The sequence below is a fragment of the Lissotriton helveticus genome, chromosome 7 (assembly GCF_964261635.1).
Source record: "Lissotriton helveticus chromosome 7, aLisHel1.1, whole genome shotgun sequence".
In the NCBI taxonomy this organism is placed as follows: domain Eukaryota; kingdom Metazoa; phylum Chordata; class Amphibia; order Caudata; family Salamandridae; genus Lissotriton; species Lissotriton helveticus.
Genome location: NC_136068.1, coordinates 1431022807 through 1431038088, shown reverse-complemented (window position 1 = coordinate 1431038088; position 15282 = coordinate 1431022807). Strand labels below are relative to the sequence as shown.

Below are 15282 nucleotides of genomic sequence, written 5' to 3'. Positions count from 1 at the left end.
GCGAATGAGGTCAAAGTCAAGAAAGAATAACTGTAGTTCTTGAATGATGCAGAGTTAAGCATCCAAGGATATTAAAGTGTAGGCAGATTACCACGTGCCATAGGGAGTACATTACTGCACGGATGCAGTAAGGCAACACTTCTCCTTTTTTCAGTCTCCCTTTTTCAGTCTCCTTTGACTGGGTTCTGTATTCAGCATTTCAATCGGATGGACACCATTAACCACAAGGAGTCCATGGGATGAATATTGCAAATAATCATGCTGAGTTCCTGAGATGCTTAACAATTCCACATCAGAAGCCTGTCCAGTACCTTCCAAGTTAGAGTGTTGTACCTTAAGACATTGCAGTAATGTATGGAATGCGCAGTGCCTTTAAAAACTTCGTGGAGCAAGCTCAATTGTCAAAAGTAAATGCATTCTGGTTGCTATGTTTGCTTTTAAGTTATTGCTTTATTGCACACGCTGCTGTCATCCCTCGCTTGCTCAGTCTTTGTCGGGCGTCTGATGCATGAAAGCAGGCTGTGTGTGGTTTCCCCATTTGTTAACTTGTACTTCACAAAATAATCATTGTACTTATCTCTGCTTGGCTCCCGAAGTTGCTATGTAACAAAAAGGTAGTACTGTACCTAAAATATAACATGCCTAGGTGATAAGAAAGGATGGAGTTAGGGTGGGGAAGCTGTCCTGTAGCTGTTAACTGGTGGTATGCCCCCTTGCCTCTCTCCCCTCAAACAAATTCTGTGTTTTCCAGGAAATGTCTGAGCCTCAGGGAGGCAGAAACAACTCCTGTCCCCTTTGCACCCTACAGCAACATGACCATCCTTATACGTACCATCCATGGATTTTGTAAACATCCTAAGAAGAAGGGCACTTCTGGGCATTCAACTTTTTGGGGGAACTTCGATAGGCATTCTGGTGAACAGTTTGAAAAATTCCAAAATGTCCCCTTTTGCTGAGGTGGATTGTACACCCCACAACAGGTAATGCTAAAGAATAGTGTGGGCTCCTGCCGTATATCCTATGGTATCCCAGGGTTACAATGGTTCTGGGATGTTTACCTGCCAGATGTTTTCACCATGCAGTCTTGCAGCTGGTGATATGGGAAAGGGACACAATCTAGGCATGTAGATCCCTTTAGGAAAGTGATGGAAGAGTACCTGTCTATTGACAAAAAAATGGGATTTCAAGTCAGTAAAAATGTCCATGCAGTCTAACGCCTGAAAAAAGAAACTAGGAAATCCCTTTTGTTTTAAGTTATAAGGCCTTAACACGAGTTTGGTGGTCTTGGAGCAGGCTGTCACACTTGCGCATGCTCCATGACTGCCAAACCCATACTGTGACTGCCCGCCGGATTCCGACTGGAATCCAGGTCAAGCTGTCCTGCTGCGGCTGGCCCACGATGGTGCACATTACTGCACAGCATGGACTTTCCATGCCTCACATGAACTGGGGGTAGATGCATAAGGGGGAGCACTAGGTACCCCCTGCATGCATACCCTGGCGCAGAGTCAACAGCCCCCTTTGTTTTCTCACTGCCACACTTTTCATGGTGGTCGCAGCGCCATGAAAACTGTGGCAGTGAGGAAACTAGTAATATGCTTGGCAGCACCACAGCGGCACCACCAGAGTATTACCAGCCCCACACCCCTGCAAGACCACCAGAGATCGTGGTTTTGTGGTATTCCGACTGCCGAAGTCAAAATATGGCGGCCGGACCACTCACCATTCTGGTGGTCCACGAACCGCCACCACGACTGTAGCGGTCCAATGGACCACCCTAGTGATAATAACGCCCATAGTGTGTAATATAACTTTTTAGAGGGGATAATGCAATCCAAATTATATTACAGTCACATAGCTGTACATCTCACAATATAATTTGTTTTCATATTTTAACAAATCCTATAAAACATTTGCCTCAGGGCAATCTTTCACATTCTTGAGCCAATAGTTACAGAAGAATCTTGTGCGCAAATCGAACTTCAAAGGCTGTACTCTGGGATACTTCCTTTAAAGACTCAATATTACACTCCGTCATGGATTCTGCGGTGACGATGAACTCTTGAAATGAAAGATTGTTTCTGTCTATTTTGTAGTTGTTCTTTAATACAATGTTTATAGAAATGTTGTCTTTTTTCCAGAATGTTCAAGAGTATTTCATGCTGGAGGTGCTCGACTGGTCCTGTGCGGTAAATCTTGGGAAAAGTTGGAAGCATTGCATGACGCATTAATAAGTGTAGCGGACCCCAGTGTGGTAAGGGTTTTCTGTTGACACACTTCAGACATGTTTTGTATTAACATCATAAGTATATTTGTGTTGATTATATTGCATGTACACTGTTTTAGGGTTTCTCATTATTTAAAAGTGGAAAGGTGCATCAGCAGTTTGAGGAGGTTCATTATCTTTGCACCTTGCATTAAAAAGAAAGATGATTTAGCAGCGTTGAGATTCCGCATAAGTTGTCACTTGGACTTGGCTACAAGTGACTAAAAGAAGTGTAGAGGGTACGTGTCATGGAAACTGTGTCATTGGGGGATGAGGGTACAGAACGCGGTCTCCAGCTTTCCACTGTTCCCCGTGATATTTAGCATGGAAAACTTGCATAATTAGTGGCGGGAGCGGTAATCCCTGAGGCAGATACTCCTCTGGGTCATTTTGTGCAGTGTGGTGTCTCTGAACATAGAGTTGCATTGTCTGAAAATCTTTGTTTCAGTGACAATTATGGACCAGAAAAACAGGACCAAGACCTGGATGTGAGACTGTGGTGGCTGCAGGCATCTTTGGCGTCGAGCTTCTGCCTATGCAACTCCTGCGCAACATGGGTAACTACAAATGTCAGTGGTGGCTCCTCCGTCAAGGCGGAGTGGCGTTGAGCAGGGCAAAAGAAAAATAAAATGATAATAACAAGTAGTTATTATCATTTTTTTTTCAGAGGGACTCCAACTCCAGCCATGTCGAGCGGGGCAGGGCTGGGCTCCCCTACACCAGAGTGAGCCGGAAGGGCTTACACCCCCTTCGTAAGTGTGTATGACTGCTTGATTTGCCCTCTGGGGCCGTCCAAACAGTCGTGTGCACTTGGCATGTTGTCCACTAGGCTGTGTTGCACAGCCCAGTGGAGACCATGCCCAGCTTCCCAGTTACTGCCTGAGCGATCGTTTCAGCCACTCCGACCAATCACAACGCTGCTCTTGCTGGTAGAGTCCAGGGGACTGGGTGCTTCTAGGGCTCTGCAGGACTACGGGAGAGACTGCAGCAGCGGCGAAAACGAAGAAGGTAAGTATATATATGTTTTTTTTAGATCATGTTCCCACCCCCTCATCCCCATACAGAGGTAGCCACCACTGACAAATGCTCTCCCCATTGCATAGCAGTGAGGAGGACAGGGACAGCCTTTCCATTTCCTACCGCAGCATTCCCTGCTCTCCGAGAGGGGGTACGCTGTTAGAAAAAGCAACTAATTATAGAGCCCAAAGTCTGGAATGTCTGTTGAAAAGGACACAGTTAAACTAATGTACAATTTATTCAGAATTCCGGTATCACAATCTTGTAATGGCAGGATTTTGCTGCAGGGATTCCAGACCTCATCTGCCCCCAGAATAGGACCACATTACCCATAATGAGCTCTGTAATGTTTGATGAGTACATTATATGTGGCTTTGGTGTTTGGTCAAAGAAGGCAGATTAGCAAAGTGTAAGTTGGAAAGGGCATGTGCAATTTATTTGTGATGTTGGCACTTGGGTTGGGCTCTTTACGTGAACCATTTCTAGTCACATCAATGTACAAAGATTTATTTGAAAAAATATGTTTGAAATCAGATTTGTGCTGGGGTGAGATTAAGCAAGTAGCTCACATTCAAATAGAAAATGCTTATTGTCAGACCCCTTTCGGAGACCAACGTGGCACACAGAGGTTACTAGGACCCAGGGAGGTTTACTCCTGATGACCTACAATAGATCCCAAGCAACTGGGCCAAGTATCCCTGCTGCACTTGACTCTCAGGATAGTGTGGACTGAGTCAAAGGCTACCTTGCGTGGAGATGTAGATACAGATTAGTGAACACAGCTCACAACTCAAAATGCGTGCAGCTGCAGAAATAAACCATGGTCTAGCAAAATACTCTCTTTAGGGAAAAGGTGAAGTATTTATTTCTATTGCATACCACACAAAGAAAAATGATGACATTCACAAACAATTTCACAGGTCAAAGCTCTAAGGTTTCCATGGCAATTTTCTTTGCCATTCCCTCCTACCGATAGCAATGGTGGTTATTTCCCATTCACTATTGGTAACATTCAGTAAATGCCTCACGGGTAGCCTGAGTCTCAAGTGTTTACTTTGACTCTAATTGACAGTCACTAGTGTTCCAGCGCTACAGCGCTAACTTAGCAACATGTCGAAAGGCGCGAAACCAGTCACATACCCACCAGCAGGCTTGAAGAGACTGAAATTCCTGAGTGTTCCCCTTCCACTGGTTCTCGCATCTGAGTACAGGCAAGTCTGCCGCACACAGACCAGGTGGCTACACAGCGTGTGAGAGTCACAACTCACAGACACACTCCTACAGTAAAGTGACCAGAGTCTCTCTGAGGCTCCTCCTGTCGGGTAAATGTCTGCTTCCTCTCCCAGTGAGCGGTGGCTGCGATGATCCTGTCCTGGATCCCTTGCCTGGGTGATGGTGCACAGGTACTCCCACAACGTCCTCACCTCTCCAGTGGGAAGTGGCAGATCAGGTTGCATTTCTTGATGCTTCTGGTGAGCCCCTCTGGCATACAGGATCCCCTTTTCTCACAGCTCATGGGCTCCTTCCCAGTTGAAAATGAAATACAGTATTTGTAAAGCGCAAACAATTACCCAAGGGTGTCAGGCATTGGGGGCCATTGGGTAGATTAAGCAAGCTATTGCCCAGAGTCGCATGGTGCTGGCCTAACCTACTGCCGGCACCGTGGATCGAACCAAGAGCCCCTGTGTTCCAGAGTCAGGAGCCCTGTTTGCTGTGCCACATCTCTTCCCTCTTACCTTTGGCACAGAGAAATCCTTTGTGACATCCCCGCCTGGCAAATGGGCTCATTTTCTGCTACCATACAAGGCTAGGGATCTAACTGCACAACAGTTTTTTTCACAGCGGCCAATCCTGCAATATTTAGTCATCACCTTGGCACTACGCAGGGCTCTGGCCTGATTGGTGCAGTGCAACACACTGCTCAATTCACAAAGGACCATTTCTGGCATACGGGGGTCGCTGACTCTGTCCTGTGCACAGGTAATGATTCGACCATTGCAGAAGCCATTTTCTCACACCGCCCAGAGGGAGGCCACTCAACAGGGCTCCCCACTGGACCTTACTCCCTCCAACGCTCTCCTGTTCCTCACAGGGCACATTAATCTTGGCAAGCAGGTAGGTGCTGGAACTCCAGGCTCTTGGGTAGGTGGTCTTGAATTCCATGGGTGATGTCCCCTCACCCAGCAGGGAGACTATCTTTGTACCAAAGTCCTGGTCACAGGCAGAAGCCTTGCAGAGCTTCCCCTATCAACACAGCCCAACTGGCTGCCTGGCAGATGGCAAACTTTAGGGTCTCAATCTCGCCTTCTTATAGTTAATTTCAAGACACCAAATGTGATTAGGGATCAGAGTCTTTGAAGTGTTATGTTGGGGTTATGCTTCATTTGAGGTACCTACTCCTCTGCTCTCTCTTCCTCTCTTCCTCTTGAAAAGCATTCTCTCACAGCAGGAACGACTCCAAAACTGATAGTCCGGCAACACAGTCCACTGGAATGTTTAGAATTCACACCTGGAAGTCAACCACAATGATACGTGCTTCAAAAGGTTATCCCAGAGCTCCCGGCCCTCTGCTTTATGATTCTCTAGTCAGTGCCATCTTCATCCTCAGATGTGTCCAGGCTATCGTGAAGTTTCACTGAATCAAAGAGCCCCATCTGAAATGTACAGGGGAAACCTGACTCTCCCCTCCCCTCCCCAATGTTTTCCCATCCATCTTACAGGAATGCAGCAATACACAAATCTGTCTGGGGGATCATTCTGCCTCCTCGTGCTTTCACCATGCAGTCCTGGGTTTCACTGAATCGAACCCAGGTTCCTCCATGCAATGTATCATTTGCAGGCACACCACCCAGTTCATGCATTCAGCATACAGACACTGCACAGCACAGTGTCCTCAATGTACTGTTTCACTCACAGGCAGACATACACCAAGCACATACACTTACTATGCACGCACTGCACAAGACTGTATCCTTCATGTATTGTGACCATCATAGGCACAGTACATCCAGTACATGTATTTACCTTGCTTGCACAACCTATCACTGTTTTCCTTGTGTATTGTACCCTTCCTAGGTACACATGCACCCAGTATATGAATCAAGAATGCTCACACTTGCACAGCAGTAGCTCCTACCAGTATTGTACTTTTCACAGGCACACATATACCCAGCATATGCATTCAGTTTGCACATAATGCACAGCCCTACATGCTTAGTATATTATACCAGTCACAGGCACACACACATCCTGCACATGTATTCAGCAGGCATGAACTGCATAGTACTGCATGATTCTTGTACTGTACCCTTCTCAGGCACACATACACCCAGAGCATATACACTATTCATGCACTGCACATCACTATACACTGAACTGATATAGGCCAAGGTTGTGTGTTAAGCGCACAGGAGTGGAAATTTAAAAATGAGTGAGCCTGCAAGCCTCACTCCAGTGACAGACCTACTGATCACTGTGCTTGTGCTTCTTAGCTCCTAGTAAAGGCAGTATCCTTCCACTACAGTGAGGGTAGAACTTTGGGCACCCTTCTAGGTCCAACAAGACTGTAATCTGTGAGACAAGCTTATGTCCTGGTGCACACACATGATCTGTGTTTGCCTGTGACAAAACAAATCTGCATTAGGGATTCATACATCGGTACAGTTGAGCACTTAGGGGTGCATGACTGCTGGAAGTGGCCCTTTTTGCAGGGTTATCCCCAAACGTTTTGCTTCTTCCTCCTATTTTTTCTGACCTGTGTTTGTTGGCTATTGGACTCTGGGCACTTTACCACTGCTGATCAGTGCTAAAGTGCATATGCTCTCTGTGTAAATTAATATTGTGATTGGCTCTCCCTGATTGTCATATTTGTATTACCAGTAGGTCCCTAGTAAAGTGCACTGGGTGTGCCAGCGCTGGTAAATCAAATGCTACTAGTGGGCCTGATTGCGCCACCCACATGAGTAGGCCTGAAAAGATGTCTCAGGCCTGCCATTCGGTGCCTGTGCGCGGTTTGTTAACTGCCATGTCGACTTGGAAAGTGCACTCACTTTCCAGGCCCTAACATTCCCTTTTCTTATACGTAGGATAATGGATGTTGTTGTGCACTTGCAGAGTGCCCCCCAGAACTGGTTTGAACTTAGTTCAGAGCCCCTTGCACAAAGAAAACAAAGTCCTTCCAGATGTGGTTGACCAGACTTCTGGGTATACATAATTTAGAGGCTGCCCTATATGAGCTTAAGGGCAGGAAAAAACAGGAGTTGGGGTCAAGGATCTGGGCACCCTTGGAAAAATGGAGGATTGCAAGGTTGCAGTAATAAATAATGTATATTGGAGCTATTTAATTATGTATATAATGGTTTTATACTACTCCCCGATCATTGATGAACCTGTAAATGTATGATTATGTATTTATTGTGTCTCTCTCTTTTTAAAGCTGCCCGTTGTATTAATGTTGGATAATATCTCTTTTGTATTATGAAGATTTCTGTGCCAATTAATTCTCAATAAAATAAAAAACAAATAAAAAAAAACAAAGACATTTTGGGGTATAAGTATCAGACCCAAAACCCCAGACTTTAGATCATTCCTGGAATTCAAGAGGAACCTTTGCCATGGATAAGAGCTGGAGAGACTGAGGAGAAGTACTGCCCTTGCCGTGTGTCTGGGTTGGCCTGCAATGGCTGTTTCTGCCAAGGAAAGGAGAAGGACTTTGCTGTGTGCTGCTTGAAGGAGATCTACAAGGGCCTGAAGTGAGCTTGCCTCCTGTTCAGAAGACTCAGGGACACAAAGACTTCACCTCCAAGCGCCCCATAACTCTGCTGCTATGGGTTCTAGCCTGCTAAGAGGTGCCAGTTTTGGGCCTCTGGAGGTTGTTGCTGCTATTTGGGAGCTGGAAGAAAGAAGAAAGGTGAAGAACTGCTAAAATCGATGCATCGCTCTTATTGCAGCTGTTTTCTCGACGCATCTCCGGCATGAGAAGAATTTCCACTCATTGCTGTGCCACTGCAAAAACCGTTGCAGCACCTGTCACCGCTGCAAGAATCGACGCATTGAGGGTTCACGGCTGAAGTGGACCGACTCAGCGCCGCTTGATGCCGCCACATCAATCGCCAACGCATCCTGGATTTCCACGCATCGTACCTGTGTGGCACGCTTTCCTGACACATCACCTGCGAACCGGAACCGTCACGAATAATCGAAATATCACTTCCCATACAGACCGGATTCGACGCAACTTATCCTCTGCGTGTTGCAGAACTGTTGCACCACTTCCCCAAGGTCTCAGGAGTGTCGCATCTCTGTGCTTTCTGATACTGGGGCTGTTTAGCTTTTGGAACTTTGACGCATCTACAGGTACTGTGGTGAAAACTTATGCATCCATAGTTATCTATGGTACAAGTTCTTGAAACCTTTTGAAAGTCCTATTTGTAACTGTGTATGTTGGATTTTTATCATTTTGGTCTTGTTTAGTTTAGATAAAGATACTTTATTTTTCTAAACTGGTGTGGTGTCCATTTGTGGGTGTTTTCACTGTTACTGTGAGTGTTGGTACAAATACTTAACATATTGCCTTTGGGATATGCCTGTCTGCTCGTGCCAAGCTACCAAGGGGGTGAGCAGTGGTTATGTGAAGAGTGTATCCCCCTTACTCTGATTAGAATCAAGGGCCCCTATTTGGACAAAGCTACCTACCTCTGCCAACTAAAGACCCCCATTTCTAGAAACGTCCATTTCCATGCAGAGGACTTTTCCATCCTTACACTTATAAAGTGACCTCAGTGCTCCCTCACTGTTATGGAGAGTATTCCAGTGTTTAAGGATGCTAATTGAGGTTTAAGACATGCCCGTGAATCAAATAGTGGGACTTGAATTCAATTTGGGTCTCAACTTCTAGTCAATTTGTAACATGCCCTGTACTAAAAACGTGTATGGGCAGGTGCCTCCATGCTCTACTAAATGCATGAGGTGTGCAAGACCATCTATTTATGCTTTGTATTGTACAACAAGATATTGTGTTTACCTCCACAACAGCATGTGTACCAAAAATGGATAGGGATTGCAGTCAGTGCTTAATTTGTAAAAAAAAAAAAAAGAAATAAGATCCAAGGCCCAAGATATTCCTCAGCAGGCTACTGCAGCATACACCACCTACAGGCCCTGGTAAAGCTACCAAATACGAGTATATACTCCATCTACTAACAATCACCCTCCTACATATGTGACAGTTTGGACTATGCCAGGTTACCTACAGGTATAAGATTGGCTTTGGCACGCTGGCATTATCATTACTTTTAATGGAACATGGGATTGTTAAACCGATGCTCCTGAGCAGTTTTAAATATAGACTTACCGCCCCACCATGTGGTGAGCTGTCATAAATATTTTATGGTGCTAAGAAATTAGGTAACAACGTCACAAATGGAGCATTGTTTGCAGTGTACTGGGAGAAAAAATATGTGAAAAGGCAGTGATTTGTATTTCCAGGAGCACCCCATAACTTATTGCAGCTTATTGGAAGTACCTCTAAATGCACCAGGTACAGGCTGCAAATGATGATGACTTATTATGGCCAAGTTTGTTTTATATGCCTAGCAATCTTGCTCGGGATTTCATGGTGCACTATCAAGCTGTCTTTATTATTGTTCCTAATGTTAGTGACGCCTGGCAGGTCATGCACACTGTCTTGTTCCACACCTTTATGCTTCTTTCATTCATGGGGCCCACTGTAGACTTGACCTGTTTATAGAGGAAAAAGGCACTGCCCTGGTCCATGCATTTATTAATGCCTGCACTTTGAGAGCACAACATTGAAAGGCCAACTTTTGATTTGAAACAGGCAGCCTTTCTACCAGTGCAGAGGCACTTTAAGGGGGGAGGGCCTGGAAACCCCCTGAAGAAGTGGGTAGTGTGTGACTTCACTTGCATGCTGGGAGACAAGCTGGGCATACCTGGAAACCCGGTATCCTCTCCCAAGAAGTGCCTTGGAAGTGTGCTCTTACTGTGTTGGCACATTCCATGTTAAAGTAAGACAGTGCAATTGTCTGCAATGTCAGGGATTCAAAATACAGGAGCAAACACCCATCACACACCCAAAGCACTTTGTGTAGTGAGGGTGATGTAGCATTTAAAAAAGCATCCTAGCCTGACTTCAGGCACCATGTTGTTAGCAATCTCTATGGCACATTCCAGGAAGCTGCAAGGTGGAGAGAAGCCTTGGCAGTCTACTCTATCCTACAGAAAATCAAACAATCTAAAACAAAGTATTGCAAAGTGAAGACTAGCTAATCACACAGCAAACCATAGAAAGAACTGTGCCCACTTAAACAGTGTAAAGCCTGTGCATTTTTCATTGAGATACATACAACCACAATCAGGCCTTCATAACATACGGTTTAATTACCCGCACATACAGATATGTGATTTTGCACACAGTAAGGGCCTCATTTACAAGCCCATTGCACTGCAGATGGTTCAGTGACTAAATATGGAGGGACATAATATAGAATGCCCAAAAAACCAACTCCAAAATATCGAAGAACAGAATCTAGAATCCCTATCTAAAAACAGGTAAGTACTAAAACATCGAATCCAAAATATAGAATGCTAAAATATAGTTAACTGAAATATCAAATTTTTTAAATGTATTAAAAATAACAGAAAAGTAATTAAATATTAAAAACAATTAAATAAAACATACTTAAAATAATGTAACAAAGCTTAAAATGTAAAAATAATGAATGTAATATAAAAAAGTAGAGATTTTGTTGGATTTTGAGAGTGTAAAAATTACTATTCCTACTCCAGTGAGTGCAACCGTAGGGAAAACGTTGGATAGCGTAGGGGTAAAAATTACTAATCCCACTCCAAAGAGTGCAACAGTAGGGAAAGCGTTGGATAGCGGGAGGGTAAAAATTACCATTCCCACTCCAATGAGTGCAACAGTAAGGAAAGCGTTGGATAGCGAAGAGGTAAAAATTACTATTCCCACTCCAGTGAGTGCAACAGTAGGGAAAGCGTTGGATAGTGTAGGGGTAAAAATTACTATTCCCACTCCAGTGAGTGCAACAGTAGGGAAAACGTTGGATAGCGTAGGAGTAAAAATTACTATTCCTACTCCAAAGAGTGCAAGAGTAGGGAAAGCGCTGGATAGCGGGAGGGTAACAATTACTATTCCCACTCCAGTGAGTGCAACAGTAGGGAAAACGTTGGATAGTGTAGGGGTAAAAATTACTATTCCCACTCCAAAGAGTGCAACAATAGGGAAAGCATTGGATAGCGTGAGGGTAAAAATTACTATTCCCACTCCAGAGAGTGCGACAGTAGGGAAAGCTTTGGATAGCTGGAGGGTAAAAATTACAATTCCGACTCCAGTGAGTGCAATAGTAGGGACAGCGTTGGATAGCGGGGGGGTAAAAATTACTATTCCCACTCCAGTGAGTGCAACAGTAGGGAAAACATTGGATAGCGTAGGGGTAAAAATTGCTATTCCCACTCCTGAGAGTGCAACAGTAGGGAAAGTAATGATTTAATATTAAAAGAAGATTACATTAATTATCAATACCAAAAAAAAATAAAAAATAATGACCAATTAATGAAAATTACCTACCAATTAATTATTTGATTACCAATTAATAAAAATGAATTACCAATTAATAATTAATTATCAATTAATTATCAATACATATAAATACAAATATTTATTTTATTACAAATATATTACTTCCCACCCTATTCCCCTATAAACCCACAACCCTTTCCAAACAATAAATAATACAATTAACATAATTATTAATTAATAAATTAATAAAAAATAATTACTAATTATGAAAAATTAATTACCAACTAATAAAAATTAATTACCAATTGATAAAATTAATTACCAATGAATACTTAATTATCAATACATATAAATAAAAATAAATATTAACTTTATTACAATTACTTCCCACCCTATTTCCCTATAAACCCCCAACCGCTCCAAATAAATAATAAAATGAACATAATTATCAATCAATCATTTAATAATAATTAATTACCAAATAATAAAAAAGAGTTACCAATTAATCAAAATTAATTACCAATTAATAATTAATTATCAATCAATTAATTATCAATACATATAAATAAAAATGTATATTTAATTTACTATAATTAAATTATTTCCCACCCTATTCCCCTATGAACCCACAATCTGATATGGAATTAAATTACGCAAAACTTAAATTACATAACATTCATTACTTTAAAAAAATTCAACATACATTACAAAATTAATACATAATTTTTAACACGTATACTACCATACATAACAATTTTTTTTCCGATTATTATTGAAATCGATATTTTTAATTCGATATTATGGTAATCGATATTTCCTACCCCAAATTCGATATTCTGACTAACTATATTTTGGTAATTCGATATTCTGTCCTATCTATATTTTGGAGTCGATATTCTGTCCTGTCTATATTTTGGATTCTATATTTTGGTCATTCACCGCTGCAGATGCCTAACTTTTTTTGATGCACCTGCGACACAATGGACTTGCCCATATTTACAAGGACACGTAAAGTCACAGTGCATAACTTTTCATTACCTTGTAAATATGGACCCCTTTCACTCATTACTCGGTATGAAAGGAGTGTTCCATGGGTGTTGCTGTGGGTGTTCCCACGCACCATCCATGGAACCTGACACATTCCGTGATCTGCAACATTTTGTAAAGCTGGGAATGCGTCAGAAACATATGCCTCCCCAGGGTAGGTGTAGGAGTGGCACAACCAGGAAAAATACTTTTATTTCTCCTCGTGTTTTCCTCTTTGCATTTTGCAGCACACATAGAAAGAGGAAAATGCCATCAATGTTTGGTTTTGTGCAGGAAGGTGTCCCATGCTGCACAAAAACAATCATCCCCTTGTAAAATGACGCAAGGGTGATAGCGCAGGGGAAAGTACATGGATGCGTGGTTTTGGTCGTTGATACGATGCATCCGTGTGCTTTGAAAATGACGAACTGGGCACACAAAAATGGCATGCGGCACCCCGCTGCATAATTTTCTTGTAAATGAGGCCGAAGTTATGGGAATGCCAGTGTAGAAAGAATAAACCTGCATCCGTACAGCAATGTATCCAGCACAGAAGCACACCTACAGATGAACATGTCTGTGGTTTAGGACCCAGCAGGGAATATGTCAGGTTGGCATTCCTAAATGGAAACCTCAACACAGAGAAGGACACTTAGGGAATGTTTAAATGAGATTGTTGATTGTATCTCTCAGCAATCTAACTGAAACTTGCCACCTCCTTAATCAGACAATACGCAACACAAATGACAGTTAACTAATTTACATAACATTAGCATCTCTCATACCCTGTAAATAGTACTTCATTTTTAACATACTGTTAACATAACATGCTTTTAATGGCTCTGAATTTGCAGTTGATAACAGGTGCCTAAAATGTGCACGTACCCACCTTTCACTCATGTAGCAAAGGCTATGAAAATCTCTCAGCTAAAGACAACGTTTGCTTCAGTTGTAAGGTGAGAATGGTCTGGGCTGCTTCTTTCAATTCAACTCTGGTCAAACGACCTTTGTAGTAGCCTAAGAGGAAGAGGGATAAACGACAATTTAAATCATACTGTGCAGCCTGATAATTAGGACCACACAATAGAAGTCTGAATCAATACCTTGAAGTCAAAAAGGTTTATTACAAACTCAAAGCCAGAATAATATATATCAATCTCAAAAAAATACAGTGAAATTATAAAATCTCCAAAGGAAGATGAAAGTGTTTTACAATTATTGTCCTCAGCAGTACAGAACATATAAATATCTCAGTAGCCATGATACAGATAATAAGAAAAATAATCTAGTGACTTGTTGAATAGTTTCAATCCTTCTATCCATACAGGAAAAAGATTTACAGCATCTATTAAACCCTACACTAAACTAAGGCTATGAGAAAACCTACTGAAGCCAGATAGCAAGAAAGGTGTCAGCATCAGAACGTCTGTAGAAGTACTATAAGTAAATATTTGTATATAGCATGAAGCCACACAATCAGAAATATCAAGAGAGGTCTGTACTTTTCCAAGTCTATAGGGAATCTGACTAAACCCTAGGTGGGTTCACTAATTAAAATGCACAAAGACCATTCGAGAGACCATGACCTCATACACATCATAATATGTTTTCCAGTTCCCAGAAAGAACTTGGCACCTAGATTACTACTCCCAAATTTGAGACTTTGCTTCCAAAGCAGCCTTGGTTCCTTCCTTCGTCTGCTAGTACCAAATGGTTGGTAACACTCCTTTTGTTCCTCATTAAATTCATTTAACCTTGCCAACTCTTCCTCTCCTCTCTATCTCCACAATGCAATGTGCTTTTCACTAACTAACGAATGCCTTCGGTCTGCACCTGCAAAGGAGAAAAACATGCAGAAAAACATCTTTCAAATTAATAATAACTGTCTCGACTGTAAGCTTAAGGCCCTCATTTATGCTAACAACATTTCTCCTTAAAACATATTAGTTCTACAACCTACATATTATCCAATAAATTAATTATTTAATAATGAATCAAGTTATATCATGCAGTACTCGTATATGTGGCACAATAGACTCATTAATTTTATTAAATCAAAACCAACAACTGGTCACAAAAAAAAAGAATTAACACACATATGATTCATTCTCCCTAATACCTAGTGAATGCACTGCATTAAATGGATTTTAAGGTACTATTTTACAATCTGAATCCATTGAAGATTCATATCAGCAGTCCAGATGTTTCTGAAAATCAAAACATTAATATGCACACACACATATATATCAATACACAATAGATGCACTTTTATACCTTCAGTGCACCATATCTCTTTAGTATTATTGTGTCACACGAGTACATCAGGCCAAGTGTAAATACATATATATCTGGCCTAACCAAAGATAGATGAATGGAAAATGGAGGCAAAATTATGCTGCTACAAATGTAAAGA

At 42.1% G+C, this 15282-nt stretch overlaps 1 protein-coding gene across 1 annotated transcript in view; it reads left to right on the top strand.

Annotated features, from left to right (window-relative positions):
* DHRS7C (dehydrogenase/reductase 7C) overlaps nucleotides 1–15282 on the top strand; it is a 396376-nt gene that overhangs the window by 82102 nt on the left and 298992 nt on the right. The window contains exon 3 of the mRNA XM_078654773.1: nucleotides 2142–2254. Within this exon, the coding sequence (XP_078510899.1) occupies nucleotides 2142–2254 (113 nt within the window). The remainder of the gene's footprint in view (nucleotides 1–2141; nucleotides 2255–15282) is intronic.